The sequence below is a fragment of the Pygoscelis adeliae genome, unplaced genomic scaffold, assembly GCF_000699105.1.
Source record: "Pygoscelis adeliae isolate BGI_AS28 unplaced genomic scaffold, ASM69910v1 Scaffold57, whole genome shotgun sequence".
Taxonomy (NCBI): Eukaryota; Metazoa; Chordata; class Aves; order Sphenisciformes; family Spheniscidae; genus Pygoscelis; species Pygoscelis adeliae.
In genome coordinates, this window is record NW_008825615.1 from 9,063,715 (window position 1) to 9,085,704 (window position 21,990).

At 38.1% G+C, this 21,990-nt stretch overlaps 1 protein-coding gene across 1 annotated transcript in view; it reads left to right on the plus strand.

Moving 5' to 3' along the window:
* The window catches only part of LMBRD1 (LMBR1 domain containing 1), a 99,769-nt gene that overhangs the window by 52,451 nt on the left and 25,328 nt on the right, over positions 1–21,990 (plus strand). Inside the window, exons 9-14 of the mRNA XM_009333247.1 lie at positions 3,593–3,718; positions 6,264–6,416; positions 15,498–15,562; positions 16,330–16,432; positions 17,600–17,704; positions 18,966–19,115. Coding sequence (XP_009331522.1) covers positions 3,593–3,718; positions 6,264–6,416; positions 15,498–15,562; positions 16,330–16,432; positions 17,600–17,704; positions 18,966–19,115 — 702 coding nt within the window. The remainder of the gene's footprint in view (positions 1–3,592; positions 3,719–6,263; positions 6,417–15,497; positions 15,563–16,329; positions 16,433–17,599; positions 17,705–18,965; positions 19,116–21,990) is intronic.

Consider the following 21,990-nt stretch of genomic DNA (forward strand, 5'->3'; position numbering starts at 1 on the left):
TGAGCTAATACAGCTACTGTTCAGACCTGTGACACATCACATGAGATGACTCATCTTTCTGTCCTTCATTCTATATATTGATGTCTTGAAGGACCAATGTGACTTTTTCCCTCACTGATGATGGGAGGCTTACTTGCATAACCATCTCACTATCAGCATCTTTTGTATTCAAGTAAGGAACTTAGCCTGCCTTTATCACTGGATCAGGCTTGATGTTCAAGTATGCAATTCACATCTGCAAAAACAGCAAAACAATGCATCGCTTTAAGAGCTGCAGTTTACTTTGTAGAAACTTTAGATTTAGAACTCTTGAATTTTATTTCTTAACTGTTTCTGTTGAGAAAATACTTGATATCAGTTAGTTGATGGTAGCTGTTTGAAGAACAGGTGGAAGCCTCTGCTTAATGGTGAAATCTAATTGCTTCTGAGCTTAGGTTTGTAAAATTGTGTAGGCCTATTGTCATAGCAATCTCATGTGTGTTTCTGCATACTGAATGTCTTTGGCTCTGGCTGGAAATGTTTTGGATTCCACAGAGGGACCTTGTTTAGATTGCAGCCTGCATTCTAGTTATTAAATTGGATGGTGTTTATACTTTACCTAAATTCTGGAGTTATGCTACCAGCAGCCAGACCTGAGTGAGCTCTTCAGGATCTGTATGGGCCCAATACTATTCAGTCTTCATAAATGATCTGGATGATGGCGTGGAATATATATAGTCATCAAGTTTGAGAATGATATGAAATGGGGAGTAGTAGATACAACAGAACGAAGAGCCACTATAGAGACATTGACAGGTGGGAAGACTGGGCCAACAAGAATGGCATCAGGTTTAGCAGATGTTAAAGCCTTTTCTTGGAACGGATTAATTCTAAGCAACAGTTCATGCTGGGGTCTTAACCGGCTGGGGGATGGCTCTGCTGAAAAGTTCCTGGAAGTCCAAGTGGACAGGAAGCTGAGCATGAGCCAGCAATGTGCCCTGCAGCAGGAAGGCAAACAGTGTCCTGAACTTGCATCAGCAAGAGCATTATCAGTAAATCAAGGGATTATCATAATCAAGTGATTATTCCACTGTATTTGGCACTTCTAAATACTTTAAAGTGATTTAACAGGTACTACTGTTTCCTTGGGTTTGAAGCCTGTTGAGAGACATGTATGCTGTCTGCTTGTTGAACTTAACTGACACTGTTCCCTGGTTAAGAAACTGGAAAACTGTAGAGGCTCCAGTGGAGGCTTGTGAAAGTGATTAGAGTTGGAGAATGCAACCCATAAAGAAAGATTGAAGGAATTCTTTCTTCAGCCTACAGAAGAGGACTGGGCAAGACTGCTTTTTAGCTCCTGTAGATAGCAAAGCAGCTTAATGCTCTCAAAGGAGATGCTGTAAGGGGAGAACTGAGCCACGTTTATGGACAGAGTTGTAAAGTCCAGCCTAAGTTAAATTCTTTTCCTTACCTAAAATACTTAATCTTGTAGGTAGGCCTTTCTGTGGTTGTATAGCTGTGTTCAAACCAGAACGTGTAGAGTGTCTTGGAAACCATGAAATTTTGTTGCCATCACTAGCCTGTGATAAGAGATGTCTTTCCCTTTGTATAGCTTTTACAGCAAAAAGCTCTAACATGGGGACTGAAATCGCCAGTTACCTTTTGTAGCTAAAAAAAGGAGTTTAACTTTATTTGGAACAGTCTGTAAACAGTGCTGCAAATACTTTTTTTAAGCTGTATTTTTGGGTGACAAATAAGGCTGTCAGCTGTGAAGTCCTGAAATGCTGAGCAGATAGTTAATAGCCTACCTTATTCTCTAGGAGTCTATGGTAAAACCTATTCTAATACTTTATAGCTATGTGAAAAAAGTCATATAGTGCAAGTTGTCAAAGATCTAGTTGAATGTGTTCTTTGCTAATATGTACTTCAAGAAATATTTGAAGGAAAATACTTTTCTCCTACCCTTACTTAAATACTTTAAAGTGATTTAACAGGTACTACTGTTTCCTTGGGTTTGAAGCCTGTTGAGAGACACGTATGCTGTCTGCTTGTTGAACTTAACTGACACTGTTCCAACAATTTACTGGTAATTGTCACTCTGAACATAAACCTAATTCCACAGTAAGTGAACAAGGCTGTCAGACTGCTAAACTTATGTTTCATGCTTTCGTAGCCTAATACTTGGAGGAATATTTCTTGAAATCATGGAATATTGTTGCTTGCAGAATAAAACTGAAATTTGTGGGCTCAGTGTCCGATATTTATATTGAAATGGTTATTAATTTAAATAGTTAATGTGGTTTTGAGCTACAATAATAGTATATAAGACCCCTTTGTTAAAGGGGCTTAGAAATGGGTATTGGTGGCAGGGTATACGGCATGTTGAAAAATACACCAAAAAACCCCCACAGTGTCTTTGAGTGCAATGCCTGAGACATTAGTATGTCTAAGTAGGTTCTTAACCAGGTTAAATCAAGTCTTGTGTACAGAAAGCTTGTGGTCTGACAGTATGTATGGTGACATTTATAACACATAGCATTTGTGTTAAATCTATTCTCAGTGTGAAATGTAAAGCTGTGCTCAAAGGAGGGAGTGGTATTCCTATGAAAATCTAGAAAACCGCTCATTTCTGAAGTTAGCGAATGTTCAGGTATCAAGCACTCTATTAAAACTGCATGTGTTAATTGTGATTAACAGAAAGAAAAGAAGCTGCTGAGCTCTGCACCAAGAACAACCTATCACCAACAGCCTCCACCCACAGGAAAACAAATAAAAAGCCTATGGCTAATGTCTCTAAACTGCTTGGAGAAACTTCTGACCTTGGCCTAGATCTATAAGATTCATAGGGCAGCAGGGAGGAAGTAGTGGCATTTTGTTTATCTTGCCTCAGATATCTTTCTTCTTACGTTAGTGGAAAGCTTACAGACTTTGCATTGGAAAAATCTGGGCATAGTGTTGATGTAGAAACTGGCAAACACTTTGAATGGTATAGGGTTTATAACTGGGAGTAAATGCCAACAAAATTCATGAATGTGAATGGGTATCTAAGCAGTCTTGGAATGTAACTGAGTTTAGGTGTTCACCTGTCTTCTGCTGTGTCTTTTTACTGCAGAAGTTTTTAACAAATCAGGTACTTTCTACATAATTTCATTTCAAGTGAGTTGAAGACTACACAATTTCTTTGTAGCCAGTGTACTTTTCTAAAACTCAAGTTCAATATCTAGAAAATCCTGTATTACACAATGTTTTGATTATGATCTAATTTGGGAAAGTTTAAGTTTTGGGAAAGCTAAACGATTTATCAAGCTAGCCCTCAGGTTTTTGTCAAATCTCCAGTGGGCTATACTTATATGAAACCTTAACATATGCTATTGTCTCAGCGATCGTGAGGTGCTTAAGTACCGTTGGAACAATGTGGGACACTGGAATCTGCATAGCATGTTTGTTATGATTTGCTCAAAAAAGGAAAAGAATTGATTGCCTTAGTAAGAGTCTGTAGAAGGAGGGTGGGCGAAAAAACAGCAGTGTTAATGCTGCTGTATGTTGTAGCTATAAGTTATCAGATGAAAATATGGCAGAAAATTTGAGTATGTACGTTTCCTTTTTTTCCTAGGCTTATGGTATGTCAGCTCTGCCTCTAAACTTGATTAAGGGAACTACCAGTGCGGCTTATGAACGTTTAGAGAACACTGAAGATATTGAAGAAGTGGAGCAACATTTATTAAGGATTAAATCAAAGGTGTGGTCTTCACTGTTCTCACTTTCTTAATGAATTTTTTTCTTGCTTGCTTACTAGTTTATGGTCGGGCTGTAGAGAGTTTTTGTTCCAGAAAGAATAGCAAGTCAGAAGTGACTAGCTTGCATTTATTTAAGTTATTTGGAAACAAATGTGGTTGCTTGTATAGTAGTGATCAGTTTTTCTTTATCAGTCCTGTAGCACTGGTTATTTCTTTGTAGCTAATAATGGTGCTGACGAGCTAAACTCAAACTTCCATATATCCAAGCAGGACTAGAGAAGAGATACTTTGTAGAAGCTAAGAATATTAACTTCACTTAGTCTGCTACCAGATGTGGCATCCAATTTGTTGATACTTACTCAGTGTAGTTATCAACACCAGATACTTGCCACATGGAGCTGTCATGAGTTAAATTCATCAAACTATTAATCATCTTTATGAATAAATAACAGCTCTGGATATTCTTGCTTCCCAGTTAATGTACCTTGCTGTTATAAATCATTTCTTTATGAAAAGCATACATATGGAAGTCTCTGTTCTGAATCCTAAACATCCCTAGGATGTGAACACCATTTGTAAACCCATGATGGCTTTGCAACTCAGTGAAATGCTGTGCTTACTGTAAGTGGGACACTTTTAACAAACTAAGAGCACAAGCCAAAGAAGGATATGATTTCTCCTTTACATACAAGATGCTAGGGATGATCTCCCACCCTTTTCCCAACCCATTTCAGATAATGGTTTGACCAGTGTTTTCACAGCCTTGAGTGGGGGGAAGGGGCATTAAGATACATCACTTCCATCCTGGCAGTCCATCTGTGCTGTTGTGTGCTCTGTGACAGTAGACCTCAGCAATGTTGAAACAGTTCTAACAGTCTTCCCTTGATACTTGGCTACCTCTACACAGTGGGGGCACCTTCAGCGTTTTGAAATCTTGTTGCATAATGAAACCTAAAAAGTAGTCTTCCCTCAGTTTAAATTGTAAAGTTTTGGTTTTGTACAGAGTACTACTACAACAAAGGCATCTGTATTACTGAAATCAATATGAGAAACCCCTTAAGAATGGAGCATTACTTATTACCGAAGACTGTTGGATTACGAGAGTTTGCAAACAACTAGTCTTGTTCTTCGATCTAGCTAACAACAAATAGGATCAAAAAGTAGAAAGTCTTTAAGTTATGTCTACATTTTAATGTGACTATTAGCGTAAACGAATTCTCCTTGCTTTATGGATTATGGTCAGGATTCTGCCTCAGTCTGTAATAGAAATCGTAGTTCTTCAGTTACATTTGCATGAAGTCGTGAAGAAAGTGAGTGTTAGTGAGAGTAATGTACAGTGAAAACTAGAAGTATGAAAGTGTGCTACTTAATCTAATGAAAAGAGTCAGTATGTAGCATGGTCTTCTGCTATTAGTCCACCTGGTAGCTTTATTTCATTACTCTTAAATAATTGAAGCTTGGACTTGCAGCTTGGGAGCTTGGACTGTTTTCAAAAAGTCTTTTTCAAGTCACTGAGGTGCTATACAGGGTATGGAGCATATGTGTTCCTGTTAAATCGGACATCACAATGTACTTTTAAGTGTTATGTGTGCCTAGAATGCGGTCTTAGTCTTGTAACCTTTTTGAGAAATTTATCTAAAATAGATTCACTTTAACTTCACTGGGTGTGAAGTGTTTCACCATTTGCAAGAACACTCTTGTAAAATAAGAGGAAAAAAATTGAATAGGGAATTTCAAAATTTAAAAAAGATTCTTACAGTTTTAGTACATCTCCTACTATATTTTTTTATCTAAGGATCAGTTTGTTATACAATAGCATCAATGTTAGAAACAATTTTGGTTCAGCTGCCTAATGCCTGTTTGGTTGCTTTTGCTTATTAGTGTATAACTGAGATTTAAGGATGTCCTACTCAATTTACAACAGAGCGCAATGGCGCCTGCTCAGTATTTAGAGGCTCAGAATTAAAGTACATTCTTAATTGTCTGTTTGACTATGTTTATCTAATACACTCAACTAATTCTTGGGGTAATGGTGCCTCTTGTTTGCATTTCTGTAAGGTTAATTTTTGGAACAGCAAGTCATCTTGCTCTTGTAAGTACAGGAAACATAGCTGAGTTTTTGTAGTGGAATGCTGGAAAGAAAACAGATGCTAAGCTTAATACATTGGCTTAGTTATGGAATTTGATTGGAAGGGGCCTCTGAAAGTTATGAGGTGCAACCCTCTATGCAAAGCAAGGACCCCTTTCAGGTTAGATCAGGTTATTCAGATCACATCTTGCATTTTAAGCATTTCTAGATGTGGAGACTGCCCACCCTGTTAAAATTTTTGAACATCCTCATTGTGAAGAGTGTTTTCTACCATCTAATAGGAATTCCCTTGTTGCAGCTTGTGACTTTTGCACTTCATCCTCTTGCTATGCATAGAAACACTGTGAATTATATACTACAAAGTCTTTAGAGTTGTTGTAACTCATTAAACTAGATGTCAAGTCTATTTTCTTGATTCAGTGTCCCTTGATCTCTTGCACTGTTTTTTGGGTAACCAGTGCAGAGATGGTCGGCCTCTGTCATCAAGGGATAGGCGGACTGTACAACAACTAGAAGAGAGGCTAAGGACACTTCGAAGAAGAGAGAGGCATCTGGAGTCTATTGAGAAAAGCTGGTGGACAAAGTTCTGTGAAGCTATCCGACCTCTAAAGGTAAAACTTTCTTCACTTTTTGAGACTTAAATTAGAATAACTTGGAGCTTTCTTCTTCCCATATAAATCATAGGTCAAGTTTATTGATTACCATCCTGAATATCAACTGCTTATTTTTTTAATTACTATTATACTACACAATGACAGCCCTATAGCAAGCTCTGTTTGAGCTCTTGGAAAACTTTACTTTGCCTAAAACTTGATTAAGATTGAAAAGGAGCAATTCCTAGTTGATCTACTATAGTGCCACTGCTGTAGAAAATCTGAATATCTTATCTTTTCTCAGGCATGTGAAAATGGGAAGAAGAGAAGGAAGAATTCTATAGCTGTCAGGTAGCTTAGGTTAATCTAAATTACATGTAGCCAGCAAAAGTGAGAGATACTTTGAGAATATATGCATTTGGAATGAGCATCTTGGCAAGTAATTACCTGATCAATAGTAAGCTAGCTGCATGGAACTTCTGTCTTGATACTTAACCAGTGCAAAGGAGACTGTTACTGGGGCAAAGCTTTGATCTTTGTCTCTTTTTGATCTTAGGACTTTGATTTTAGTAGATACCTGTTTTTAAAAACCAGTACTTTTGTGGAGCAGTATTGCCATATAAAGTATTTTTTGCCAACTAGGTGTAGGAAGAAATTCTAGCATTACTTTAAACTGTAGGCTGCACTTTGAAAAGCTGAGGGGGTAGCTATAAGCAATTTCCTCTAACATTATTGCTACTGTTAATGCTGATTACTAATGGAAATGGGCTGAAATTGCAGTTGAACCAAAGCTTTCAGTGTGAAATTCTTAGTGGACTTGCCTTCCTATGATACATTAGAAATCTAGACTTAGCCCTTTCATTTAAAGGACAAATATCTCTATTCACTGTAACAGTTTGGATGTTTCCTTTGAATCAAAATAGCTTGTGTAGTTTCTTTAATTTTTCATTCACCTGAAATTTGAGAAATGCATTGGCCATATCTGTTGTCTGTAGGGCTTTAACAATTCATTGTGTTCTCACAGGATAGTGTACAATATCATTAGTTCCTTACAGATTATCACTTACGGTCAGGATGGTATTCCAGTGTCTCTTTGTTATTGTGGTTTGAATGCTTTTTATTCTAACTGACAGTCACTGTAAATTGTTGACTTAAGAATCGCAGTCTAAAGGGGAGTTGCAGGTGGATAATTTTTCTTGACGGATTTTTCACTTAGAATAGGGTTGTGCTATGAAGCATGTTACAAAACGTGTTTACTTTGACTTTTCCTTGAGCTGTCCTGTGAAGGTGATAATGTCCATCACTTAATAACATTTTAAATCTTGCAGGACTGTTTTACTGTTACTTTAATAGCATTTGAGTTGTCTTTGCACATATATAACTTGTCAATTGCTCAATTAGTGGTTTTTATGAAAAGACAGAAATCTTTTAATATCCATATATAATATTTCTGATCAATGTAGAAGTGCAGAAAATACCTTGGAGCTTTGCTTATTGCTTTACAACACATCTTTAATGCAACTTTGTATATTATTGTTCAAGAATGTGTCCGTTTCTCAGAGTTCAAGAGAAATTCCATTTGTTGTGAGGCAAGTACTAGATATGGAGAACGCTTTTTCTGCTTTGTGTTTGGGATGGTCAGGTTTGAGAGTTGCAGACTCTTGCTGGTACTGACAGAACAGAATAACGTGTTCAGGAACAGCACTTAGTCTTGGAGGTCTTTTACAGTGTTAACTTAGTGTCAACGTTCAGAATTATATAATCATATTGTCTTTGCGTAATGTCCTCCTATATTCTTGCTTTAGCAGTAACAAAATAATTATCTATTAGCATGTGATTTGTTAAACAAAGCCAAAACTCTTTTTCTCTGAAGAGTAAGCTTTTTTGACATGGGCTAAAGTAAACTTTGAGAACAATTGTCTTCCTGAAAGCTAAATCAAACTCAAAGATGAAGCTGTTAATTTTTCAATTTAGTCAAAAGCAACACATGGAGGATCCCAAAGAAATGAGTAATGGTCAGCATGGGGTTGTCAAGTAATGTCAAACTAGTCTAATTTCCTTCTACAAAATGTAACCTTTCCTGTAGATAGCAAATCTACTGCTTCTCCTTTCTTTATTATGGTTTCTTACACTTTCATCTGATACTCTCAACAGCAAGAGGAATCTAAGGATGGGTATAAAAACTGTTGAGGGAAAAAACTCAAGAGCACAGTTATGTTTGCTCAATATAAACAAGGCTACAGGTTGTGAAACATGGAAGTCTACTCAACAATGGTAAGTTGGGAGTATTGCATCAGTTTTTGATGGGGTACTTCAAAACAGTTGTGAAACAACTGAAGAGATGCCTAAGGTGAGTAAAATAAGAAAATGAAGCACTCCGTTTTGAAGATTGAGACCTGTGTGAACGGAGCATGCTCGTGTGGCTTAGCTTAAGCAGGAACTTAAAGGTATTGACATCAGTCCAAGTATATGGAGGCTACTACAAAGAGAACAGTGTTCTTTTGATAAACAGAGTGGTACACTTGAAGTGTAGCAAGGGAGAGGGAAACTGTTCTATCTAATCTTAAGGATAATGAGGACTTTGTATAGATGTGTCAGTCTCTCTCCACTTGTTGCTGAAGGCCTTCAGAGAAACATAGGTACAGTTAATGCTGTCTTGAGGATGGAGGACTAGGGTATTCCTCTCTTTTTTTTTTTTAATGGGCTTTTGATTCCTCTCTCCCTTTCTCTGGAGAGAGCTGAAAGATGGGAAACTGTAGGCAATTGTTTAGATATCAGCCATGCTGGCAGAGTGTTAGTGCAGACTGTAGGTGCTGTTAGGAGTCAGTTTAGTTGCCTCAAGAGGTGGTGTAGCTAAACTGACAGGCTTTTTTTCCTGCTTTCATAGCTGCATCTTCTACATCAGGGAGGTTAACAGCATGGAAAGCAAGAGGTGTCAATATTTCATGTCCTAAGTTTACGTAGTGATAACTTAATACTAAGTGTTTTGCTTCATCTAACAATCATTTTTAATCCATGTTTGCCAGGTTACCAGAAAGTAGGTCATGTCATGCAATAGTGTGGTGGGTTCACTTGACTGGCTGCCAAATGCCCACCTAGCTGCTCTCTCACTCCCCATCAACAGGAGGGGGGAGGAAATAAGATAGACAGGGCAGTCACTTACCAGTTACCCTCATGGGCAAAACAGAGTTGAAGAAAATTGCCAATTAAAACTGTTTTCAATGGTAAAAAACAAAAAGACCATTTAAAACACCTTCCTGCAATCCCCCTCCACCCTCTTTCCCAGGCTCAACTTCACTCCTTTAGTCCTGACTCGGGAGTGTCACAGTGGGGATGGGGAACAGGGAGTTGCCATCGGTCCATAGCACCTCTTTGCTGCTTCCTCCTCACACTTTGTCCCGGTTCCAGCATGGGTCTACTCCATGGGCTGTAGTTCCTGTCAGAAGAACCTGCTTCAGCATGTGGGATCTCTATAGGCTGCGGCTTCCTTCAGAAAATATCCATTTGTTCTGGTGTGGGGTCCTCCATGGGCTGAGTGTGGTTATCTGCTCCAGCATGGTCCTCTTAACGGGCTAGGGGGGGATGTCTGCTCCATTACCTGGAGCAGCACCTCCTCTTTCTGCGCTTGGTGTTTACAGGGCTGTTTCTCACTTTTTTTCCTCTCTCTCCTCTCTGCTATATAGTATTTTCCCCTTTCTTAGATATGTTTTCCCAGAGGGGCCACTGGCTTGGCTGCTGGGCTCAGCTTTGGCCAGCAGTGGGTCAGTTGGAGTCAACTGGAAAACAGCTGTGTCCAGCACAGGGCAAGCCTCTGGCCTCTCCTCAGAGAGGACACCTCTGCAGCCCCCCTGCTACCAAAAACTTGCCATGTAAACCCAATACATAGAGTGTTTCCCATCAGGAATCCAGCTTTGCTTCTTGGTCAGTATAACTATTCAGTAATGTGCCACCAGTTTTCTTTACTCTGTTAATGGATACCAGCCCTGAGAGGACAACTGCTCCTATACATTTTTGTGTTGCTTTGGTGTTGATTCAAAGTCATGGAATAGCTGTCCTAAGCAGACTCACAGTTTATTCTTTTTGTTGGTACATGAGTACCACTGTAGGAAACAATTGGGCAGGTGAGTATTCTTTTAGCTTTTTGGAGGGGCAAATATTAATGATTTTCGGAAGTTAATTCTGAGGCTTTTTAAAGAAGTACCATGTAAGTTTGTGGATCATGTGGTCATTCGTGCTCAGAATAAATTAAGTCCTAAATCCCATGATTATCTTTATAACATTTTGGAAGTATCCGTAGATGAAACAACTTGGCTTGACTGACATCTGGGAGCAGGGATAGGCGGCAAAGAGCTCTCTGAATAACTCAAACAAGGATGATGCAGGGGTCAGGGGAATGATCAGGAAGTTGAAGGGAGGTACCAGGGAAAACAGTGTAAGCAGAACATGAATAATGTCAGAAAAGACTTATCAGCTTGTGACTTATGTGCAGTAACAGTGGAAAAATACACTAATAATTTGAATATTTCCAAATTATTTGGCCGATTTATTAAACTGAAATGCAACTTAGCTTTCCACTATGACCTAGAAGTAGCATGCTTCCATTTTTACTATTGAGAAATGCCTATATTGACATTTTTGTCTTGTTTTTTGCTTAGCCATGTCTTTTAATCCCATATGTTCAAGTGTAAAACAAAGCTTTAAGTAAACTAGTTCTTACTGTTCTGCTTTAGCTGCTTCCTTAACTTGCTCATGTAGAGGCTTTCTGTTATGCTGAAGGAACTCATTTCAGGCAGCAGTGTAAGTTGTATTAGTAGGTATTAGTTCAACTCATTGTTTTTGTAGTATCTGCAGTCTTGCATAAAAACATGGTTCACTGGTTTTTGGCAGTTAATTGTATGCATACTATCTTGTACAACAGATTGTAGATGAGGAGACCCAATCTGACACTTAGAGGTGATCAAAGTGTTGTAAGTGCAAGGCAGCAGCTCTGAAAGCTGTTCTGTAGCAAATGATTGAGTACAGGTGGGTATGGGGTCTGTGTTTTGTAGCTGAGGGATACGAGGAAGTGGCCTGGCAATGGAGCAGTTCAAACTGATTGTAGTGGTGGAGGTAACATAGTTTGAGGTATAGTTGCATTGAGGTCCTGCTTTCAAAAGGACTAGGGAGCAAGAAATAAGATTGTCTTGCATTGAAAGTTAGGCTTCTCTTAATATAGATCAAGGGTTGCTTGCTTTTTTCCTTGTAATGACCTTACTAAATTCCTCTGTATGTTGTTTGGCTGAAACCCAGGCTTTTTGTTTTTGCCTGTTCTAGTACTAAAAGCCTTTCAGCATCAGTTGATAAATAGTCTGGCTATGAGAACAAGAGGTTTTGATTAAACACTGTCCTTTGCTCTGAAGTTAAACATGTACTCATGTTCTCAGGGGCTTGGATTCCTTCTCATTTATGCTGTGACACAAAGCAAAATTATTTTGTAAATTCTCATGGCTAAGTGTATCTTGAATCTTTGAAGATATTCTAGTTGGTTTAAAGCTAGTAAACAGCAGTACAGTAGTGTTGCAGTAAGATTATGGATGATAGATTTGTCCTTTGCTGTAGGTGACAAGTAAAAGGCAACAGTGAGTGTATAGCTCCTGCTGCAGTGGTTTTTCTAGCCTATCTTAGGCTTTACGTGGAGGGAAAGGAAAGGAAGTACTTACTATTTCCCTTACCCAGATACCCAACTGGAGGCATGCTTTTAATTTAAGTCAGGTTGATACCACTTAAGGGCTCAGCTGGACTGTGTAAATTGCAAGCTCAACTACTAGTCTGAGTGTTGGTGTTATCTTAATCGTTGGCCAAGTGCTGGTTAATAGACTAGAAATGAGAATCATAGAACATAGAATCATTAAGGTTGGAAGAGACCTCCAAGATCGAGTCCAACCGTCAACCCAACACCACCATGCCCACTAAACCATGTCCCTAAGAGCCTCATCTACACGTCTTTTAAATACCTCCAGGGACAGTGACTCAACTACTTCCCTGGGCAGCCTCTTCCAATGTTTAACCACTCTTTCAGTAAAGACATTTTTCCTTACACCCCATCCAGTCTAAACCTCCCCTGGTGCAACTTGAGGCCATTTCCTCTTGTCCTATCCCTTGTTACGTGGGAGAAGAGACCGACACCCACCTCCCTACAACCTCCTTTCAGGTAGTTGTAGAGAGCAATGAGGTCTCCCCTCAGCCTCCTCTTCTCCAGGCTAAACAACCCCAGTTCTCTCAGCCGCTCCTCAGAAGACTTGTTCTCCAGACCCTTCACCAGCCTCGTTGCCCTTCTCTGGACAAGCTCCAGCACCTCAACGTCCTTCTTGTAGTGAGGGGCCCAAAACTGAACACAGTATTCGAGGTGCGGCCTCACCAGTGCCGAGTACAGGGGCACGATCACTTCCCTACTCCTGCTGGCCACACTAGTTCTGATACAGGCCAGGATGCCATTGGCCTTCTTGGCCGCCTGGGCACACTGCCGGCTCATGTTCAGCTGGCTGTCAACCAACACCCCCAGGTCCTTTTCTGCCAGGCAGCTTTCCAGCCACTGAGGTGTCAGGAATGATGACCAATGAGGTGTCAATTGGTCTGCAATCAGTTGAGGTATGAGGTAAATCTAGGTAAGAACATGGGCCTTTCACAGAATGGATCCTTAAGTCAACTGATGCTCTGAAATTGTGTAAACATAGGTTGATGTTAATTGCAAATCATTTATCGTTCAGTAGTCTTAATAGCACTGTAGAAATACAGGATGAACTAAGGTAGAATAAAGGTCTTTAATATTAGCCTTTTCAATCCTGTATTTAGTGGGACTGGAGTTGAGGTTAAAATGGGAAAAGGAGTGCTTTTTCAACCACTTATCTACTTCTAAGAGTGTTATGCATCACTTCAGAAGACAGCTATATTCCAGAGGAGATATGGATACCTCTCTACTCGCCATAGTTGTCAGAAGGTAATGAAGTGATGCAGGCTTCAGACTCTTGGTCTTAATTGTTTTTAAACATCTGTTTCCTGTACAGCTAATACCTAGTGGGAGTTTGCTGTGGAGAGCTAAAATCTTAGTACACTTAAATATGTGGAAGTGCGCAAGTTAATACTTACCTTGATATTGGTCTCTAAATCTATACCTAATAAGGCCTACATAATTTGAGTTGTTTTATAAGCAATGTTCTAATATCTGAAAGCATTGTTTTGGGAAGTTCAGCATGCTTGTCTGAGCTGAGGACAGCTTGGAAAATGAGGTGCCTGGCTCAAGTGCTACATTTGGTAGGCATAATAACAACTTTCCTGTGTTTTAATTAAGATCTTAAAGAACAACCTTATTTCTCTGAACCTATTTGATTCAGACCATTCATAGAAGAACTGAAAGAAATGAAGGCACCTTTGAAAGAAGGTGTGGCTTCTTCCTCTAAAGATAAAAATGAGAAGGAAATGGGGAAAACAGAATGTACAGGTATCAGAATATTACCTTCAGTTGTCTAAACTTACTGCTAAATTGCCTGAATTCTTCCTGTTTAAAATAAACTCAAACTTTTCATACTTTGACTATATTCAGGGACTAAATCGTCTAGTTTTTTAAGCTGTTAGCTTATTTTAATCTAGCCCTTAAAACCTGAAAAATCTGAACGCACAAACCCAGCTTAACTGCTGATATGGTTGGTCTACAAAATCTTCATTTACTCCTGGTAAACTTAGTTTAGTGTTTCATATGCCACCTTGGCTTACCCAAGAAATTTGTTCTTATTTTTTGTATGTCAGGCAGTTCCCAATTAATGTGCAAAAGCTTACAAAAAAGCCTGCTATCGTTAATTTTAAAAACAATAGCAGTATCTGATTTTATTATATATACATTTTTATATATATAGTATAATTAATTATAGTGGTCCTTAAAAATTTTTTACCTGTATTTATCTATGCTTATGACTTGCTGGATGAATAACCACAGCTGTTATACTTTTTTGGTTTCAAATTCTTGACTAGGGTATGCACTCCAAAGGAAGATTGTGGGGCAAATGACTCATCTAGTGCAGCTAAAGGAGTATGGAAGCTCTTCTAGAACCTTCTCCAGAAAAGGGGCCTTTATCTGTCAGTTATGATGTAGTAATCTCATCTTATTTTAATCACTTGTGGATAGATAGTGTTTTAGAATAATAGTATTTAAGTAGCACTTACTTGAGTTTCAAGAAAATCTAGGTATTTTTCCTACTACCTTAGTATTTATAAGCATCTTTTTTCTCTCTAGTCCATTCTCACATCTTTACATCACTTCAAAGTTAAATTTCTAGGTGACTTAAACCTTTGAGTCAAAATACTTTGTAAAGTTGATGATTTCTATAACTTGAACCTTGAAAATTGCTTTGAAATAATCAATACTGATGAGTAACTAAGAGGACTTGCAGGCAGAAGCAAGAAAAAAAGTAAACCTGGTATTTGGGCTTGGTTACCTGAGTTTTACATCACTCCCTCCAAGTGATTTGGTCATTGAGTGTTTCTGAATAGTGCTACAGAAGGGAGCTCTCACTTGGGAAAAGTGAGATGTTCCTTGTAAGCTGTGCACAGGTTGCCTCCTGTTGGAAGGTGAGCACACAGGCATGGTGGCCAAGGGAAACAAACTCTAATTTCCATTAATTAAAACCAAATGCATGTATATAGTTAAGGTTTTTCCATACAATACAGCGAGTACAGGTTGTGCGTTCTGCTAAATGCGGTGTTCATTTAATATAACATCTCATCTGTGTCCTTAATGACACTTTGACTTAGAGGTAGACTTCTGTATTGCACTACAGCATGTGATATACTTAATGCTTGATTCTGAGCTTAGTGTATCTGCCAGGTGAAGAGGTCATTCTCATCTTAGATGATCAACTTTTTAAATGCTTGACATAAACTCTGTTCAACAGAGTAAATGTTTTGTTAGCACTTCTCTCAAGTATTTACCAAAAAGTTACTGTTTCAAGTGTGTTTGAGCTCTGAGGTGGTCCAAGATCAGTAGTGCTTTATTGAAACTTAGACAAGTCTTCACTTGTAACAACTGCAAGCACTTTCAGTTAAATTGTAATAAATCTTGACTTCTAGATTGTGTGGGGAGTGTTCTTCATCATCGTGGCACTGCTCTTCACTGTCTCTCTGTTCTTGTCAAAGTAAGTACATTCCAGCATTTTTCTTAACCACTTAAACTACATAGGTGCTGCTCTAACATCAAAATCGGGGTGGCTTGCTTCAAGAGTCAGCCCACTTTTCTATGCTTTATTTCTGTAACTAGAGCTGCATTTCTCATTATAATAGTATATATTGAAACTGAGCAAAATGTGCTAAAACAGATTCAAAAGAGGACATGGTTCAGCTTGATTGTATGCTGCTGAAAACAGTTCTGATTCAGCAGAGAAATTAAGCATACATGTTATAGAAGCTTAATTCAGACTATAGAAGTATTCTGATTGCTTGAATGAATCTTAATGTATGTAGGTACTTCTTGGGCTGGGTAACAGGTGCTTAAATTCTTGTAGTAAATGACATGTATAATCCATTATGATGTACATTACATTGTAATTGTTTCATGGCATTGAAAGCAATATAGGCAGCTGCAAATCTGGTGGATTTCAATGAAGATTGACACTAACCAGAAGTCTCAAATGTTGGCATTTTTAATTTTTCAGACTGGGCAAATAAGCTCTATGACCCAAACTAGGGAAAAGCTAAAATGCCAAAGAGATGCAGGAATCAATATACCTTTTCATAGGACAAGTGCAATGAGTGTGGTAAAACAAAGTGTGTGTCTATATAGATATGAAAAAGCTGTCAGTCTCTAGGCTTAGTTCAGTTTTTTTTGAGCTGCCCTTTTAAATTAAAAGGAAGGCAAAGCTCTGGGAGAACCATAGTACTTACCCATTTTTTTTAATTACTGCAGTTTGGACAAAGCTCTGCATTCAGCTGGCTTCGACTCGGGATTTATAATTTTAGGAACTAATCTGACCAATCCACTGAATATGCTGTTACCTGTTCTTCAAACAGTAAGTAAAAAATTGGTGATGTACTTATGTAAGGATGCTTCTCTGTTTTCTGGTACGCTGTCAAAAGGCAAGTTACACTTCTCCTGAAGCAATTCATTAAAACAAAATTGTCTAGATGTGTGTTCTGTAAAAGCAAGGCAACTTCCTTGTCAACAATCTTTTAGTTAGTGATATGAAAATCTTGGGTGGATGGAAGCCAGTTGCTGGAGGAAGGTGGTGCTTGAAACTAACTTTTATTTGAGAAGAACATAGTGGCAATGAAGAATGACATCACTTGTAGTTATCATGCACAGAATAAAAGCAACTTTCTGCCATGCCCTACCTACATTCTAGTTGTTTGTGTACTTGATAGTTTATTCCCCTTAAGTGAAGTAAATGCACTTTTTCACTTTTTAATATATTTATTGCACCTTGAAAGATACATTACACTGTGCAGGTATGTGTGTTATAGTAATGTGTTAGTCTTTGAAACAAACCGTACATAAGACAAACATCTGTTAACTTCAGTAGGGTTGGGAGGTAACAAGGTGACATAGAAATTTTGCAATCAGTCACAGCTAAGCTAAGAAAGAGAAAAGCCTTAATGTAAGCTAATGCTTTACTCTCCCCTAGTTGAGTTCTTCCCATATTCTTGGTATAATAGGTTGGCATAATGCATTGCTTCCCCATGGTTTCTAAAACGATTGAACACCTAAGCTTGCAGTTTACTGAGAAAAGTAGTGTACAGCAGCAGTATTATCTCAAGCTGTTATTAGTGCAAATATAAAAATCAAGTTCTGTATGCAAATATGTTCAAAAATATTCACAAATAGAATGCCTATACAGTCCCAAAATGATTGTTGCCACCGTGGACTTTCTTGTAAATGTACTCTCAGAATGGAATTAAGTATTTCTTGACCTAAAAATATGTAACACTTCAAAATTAAGGCAAGTTTTAAATTAAGAAAAATGCTCAGTTGCTTTCCCAAACTAATTGTATAAGCTCTATTAGCAGTAAGCTGCATTAGCTGTATTTGGAGCCAGCTATGTAAAACTTTTAAATGGAAGGACTCTTACTACCTTAGATGCTAAAGTAGAAACTACTTATTTAGCTTTAAGTGGGGGAAGAGCTTGTTTTCTAGTTTGAGTGTTCTCTTGTCATCTTAACTGCTTGTGTTCTTGTTTTAGGTTTTTCCACTTGATTATATTCTTATTACAACTATTGTTATGTACTTTATCTTCACTTCAATGGCAGGGATTCGAAATATGGGTATATGGTTCTTCTGGATAAGGGTAAATATGACTTAAGAGTTCATAATACTCTAAGATATTTAACAAATGTGTGATATTGAATATATTTAATAAATAGTCATTATTTACGTACTGCTTCATAAATACTGGATGTTGCAAATAGCATTGTCTGCATGGTTAATGAGTGTTAGAAGCCTATTGTACAATTTTCACTGCTTTTGAAAGGTGCTCTGTTTTGTGAAGTTATCAGGCCAAAACTGGTGTTTTAGTTTAAGCAATACAGTCAGCTGACTTTCAAGTGTTTAATCAGTGGCACTTCGGCTTCTGACTTTTTAAGTTAAAGCCATATGATTCTGATATACTGGAAGTAGTGAATTTCATGGTCAAAATCTGAAATGTGCATGCAGTCAGTAGTGCTTGACTTGCTTTTTAGGTGGCAAGCAAGTTTATCTAGCTTGATAAGAGATAAAACAGTACAGTAATATATTACTTGCATCATACTTAGATATGCCATATATTACTGTATTTGAAAAAGCAGCTCTGTATCCAACAGTATGCCATTTAACCAAGCATCATAGGCATGAATATTTCCCTGCTTCTGTGCCTGCTTTTCCTTTAATACTGTCACCTTTTCACGTGGTGACACTCCAAAATTGTGGACAGTGACCCTGAGTCCTTGTGATGAGTTGAGATTGGCTGTTGGTTTTGGTCTTCCGTCATTTACCCCTCAGCTGCCAGCTTCTTTACCCTGACATGGTACTCCCCCAGGTTGAGCTTTTGGGGATTAGAGTAGAGTGGTATCTACAGGGTAACAATGAGGGGTTATATTGTTCCCTGCAGTGTAAAATGGACAAGATGCCACCATATGGTGCACAAGTTTTCCCAGAGCCTGGGAATACTCTCTCATAACTCCCTCCTCTGTTTCTAGATCGGATTAGAAGTGTAGTGACACTTCACCTTGACTGAAGGACACAATATTCTTTGAGTAACCAAGGCACAGTTTGTAATCAGTGATAGGCAACATCACTTGAATCTTGCTACTAACTGCTGGTTTATAAATGTTCTGGATCACTAATACAGCCAACAATTAATTTGGTTAAATAGCTGTGCTTTGAAATAAAGGTAAATACACCTGAAAACCTGCTTTGACTCATTGGAATTAAGTTGCCAGAGGATAATTTTAGCAGTCTCCCACTTCTGTCAGTAAAATTAAAGTTGTTACTTGAATTAAAGAGGATTTTAAATGTCTTCAGGAAAAAAAAATTTTTCACTATGTTAATATTTGTATGTTTTCTGGTTTTAGCTTTATAAAATCAGACGAGGAAAAACTCGACCTCAAGCACTCTTGTTCCTCTGTATGATACTTCTGTTGATAGTTCTTCATACAAGTTACATGATCTACAGTCTTGCACCTCAGTATGTAATGTATGGAAGCCAAAAATACCTGGTACAGGTGAGATGTAATACTTTTAAAAAAAAAAAAAAGATCTTGCCTTGTGTATCAAAAATGTCAAATTTACAATGACTTTTAAAGCCAGGCCCATTCTCAGTTTTGAAGACACTTTGGTAGCCAGTTTTTTTAACTACTAGGAGATCTCTTGATAATACACAAACCAGAGACTGGTTGTACTATATATAACACAACTTAATTCCTAGATCATCTTCAGACAGTGTAAAACTTTGAATATTGCTTGACTTCTTTTGATAAGACAGCTGCTAGCTTCCACTAGATTTTGTACTGGTACACTTAGGTTGCTGAGTGACTGCAATGAGGATTAGTTTTAGTGTGTAAGGCTGTATAGACTGAAAGCAATGTTGTTGTTCTGCAGTTGATAGTTTTTATGTGTGTATTTGTGAGAAATGACAAAGATAACTTGGTACAGGAGAGGATGATAATCAGAATGAAGCTGAGTATGTGCTGATTAATCGCATTTCAGACACCTTGGACTGTCCAACTTCATGAAACTCATTGTGGTTCTTGTTCTATAAAATCTTCTACAGAATTAAGTAGTTAACAGTAGTCTCTGCTTTTGTTATTGCACTTCCGTGTACGTCAAAGTTTTTGGGTTTTAAAATCTTCATCTTCTGTACCTGAAGGCTTTAATTCTTGTATTTAATCTTAGTTTGAGTGGAGGCCTGCGTATTTATGGGGAAGTTCAAGGTTACACATCATAAGCGTCTTGAGGGGTTTTATGGACAGCTGTTTACCAAGATCTGGTATCCTACAGGGTAGGCTTTGGTAGATCTGATCTTGCAAATGTAGACAACTAACCAGGTCATGAACTGGTTACTCGTGTTCAGGCACAAAGAACTCCAGATCTCTTGGTGTGCTGTTTGGGGTTTAAGTATAAGTTTCACAAAGACAAAACAATTGAGCCAGCGTGGCTGGGAGAAGGGATTTAAATGAGACTGAAGTAACTGGGTGCTGCTTTGAGCATTTCAAACACTTCTGTTAGTTTTCTGGAGGGCTGTGCCTCTGGGAGGAAAACACACTGCTTTCAAAAAACAATCACCCACCAACCTTTTTCAGCTGAAAATATTTAAGATGTGTAACTTATCACTATCAGTTCTTTCAGTTTAAACAGAGTAGATGCAGAATACTTTGAGCAAAAGGACTACAAGGAGAAACTGAAGTTGAAGTAGTGTTAAACATGCTAGAGAAAAGCAGCCTGATCAACTTAAATATGCTGAGTGGATATGGTAGAATTGTCACTGCAGGATGTACAGCATTCAATAAATGCTACTTTTCTGCTGTCTTTACATCTAAATTTAGACTTACACCTAAAATGTAATCCAATAGGAGGTTGGTCATCCTGATATCAATCCAAGCACAATAATAGAGTCACTGTAGGGGACTTGGATATTTGGTATTTAGGAAGTTTAATGCATATTTATTAGATTTTATGCTAGATATAACTAATACAAGATAAACATGCTTAGGCATATCTAAATTGGCTCAACTTGTCAGAATTAGGGTACTAGCAGCAAGAAACTAAGCTGAAAATCAGTTTAGGAAAGCGGTTTGCTTCTATGGTGAGTTTATGTAGAACTCCTGGCATGATTACTTACTGTGTATGTAGCCTAGAATATCACATAGCTATATCTGAATTAGTTATGAGCTTAAGTCCCTGCAAAAGGCAACTTGTTTTTTGGTGTTTTTTTATCTTGTAGACTGATTTGTATGTCTAACTACAGTGCAGAACCACTGTGGGTGGGAAGGACAATTTCATTAAGGATTCTACCAAGCTAGTCTTTAAGCCTTTCAGTGACCTGAGGAAAGAATCCTTCATGATAAATCTTGCACATAACATGGAAGATTGAAGAGAAAAGCAAATAATAAAGACTGTAGCTAGCAGTTTGTTTTGCTTTATGAATAAAATGGCGATGTTTCAGTAAAATAAAATGTGTGTATATTGAGGGGGACGGAAGGATTGGGACTTAAACAGCTAACATGCAAGTGTTTGTTATGACAAATAGTACTTGAACATAGATACATAGTTTGTAATGAAAAGGACCAAGACATTGGAGCACAGCAGTAGGGAGGCTCTTATGTCATTCAAACAGCTATTGAAATACAATCCTGGTCAGCACTGCAAGGATTAGCTGGAATGGTTGAGTAGAGGTACAACTTTTCATTTAGAGGATTAAAAAAAAAGTTATGGTCAAGATAGTCATCCTGGGTCTTTAGCTTCTTATGTCCCATTTCAGAGCTGTGTTTACAGTGCATAAAGTAACTTGTGTAGAAACTGGTTTTATTGTTAAAATAACATGAAGCATAAAGAGTATGCTGGTAAATGACATCTGGACTTCTCTGGCATACGAAGTAAATACAAGGCTTTCACACATCCCCTTCAAAGAATCTTTCAAATGTACCAGACGCATTTTCTGTCTGACTACCCTGATAACTGGATGTTAAATTTTTGTATTTTGAAATGAGGAAAGAAGGTGGCTGGGAATGAAGAGGAGCAATAGACTTTTCTGTGGATGAGCAATGAAGAGGTTCTTAAGAGTTATGAATTGGTTATTATGGAACTGAGGAGTGGCCAGGAACATACACAGGAACTGGGCAAGTGAAATACATTTTGTGCATATGGCAAGCTTCCTGACGATGGAAGCTGTATGCACCAGTTTGCTTGGACAGTCTAGATTTTCATTGCTCACACACCACAGCCAGTTTCATCACTTAAAGTAACACCACTGGTAACCAACGCTGTACAGAACCAAGCAATAAATAAGCTATGTTCCAAGTCAGCTTAGTGGATGAGTGGGCTGATAAACATGTATGTCAGAATCTGGTGGCTCACAGGAAGACAGTGTGTAAAAGCAGC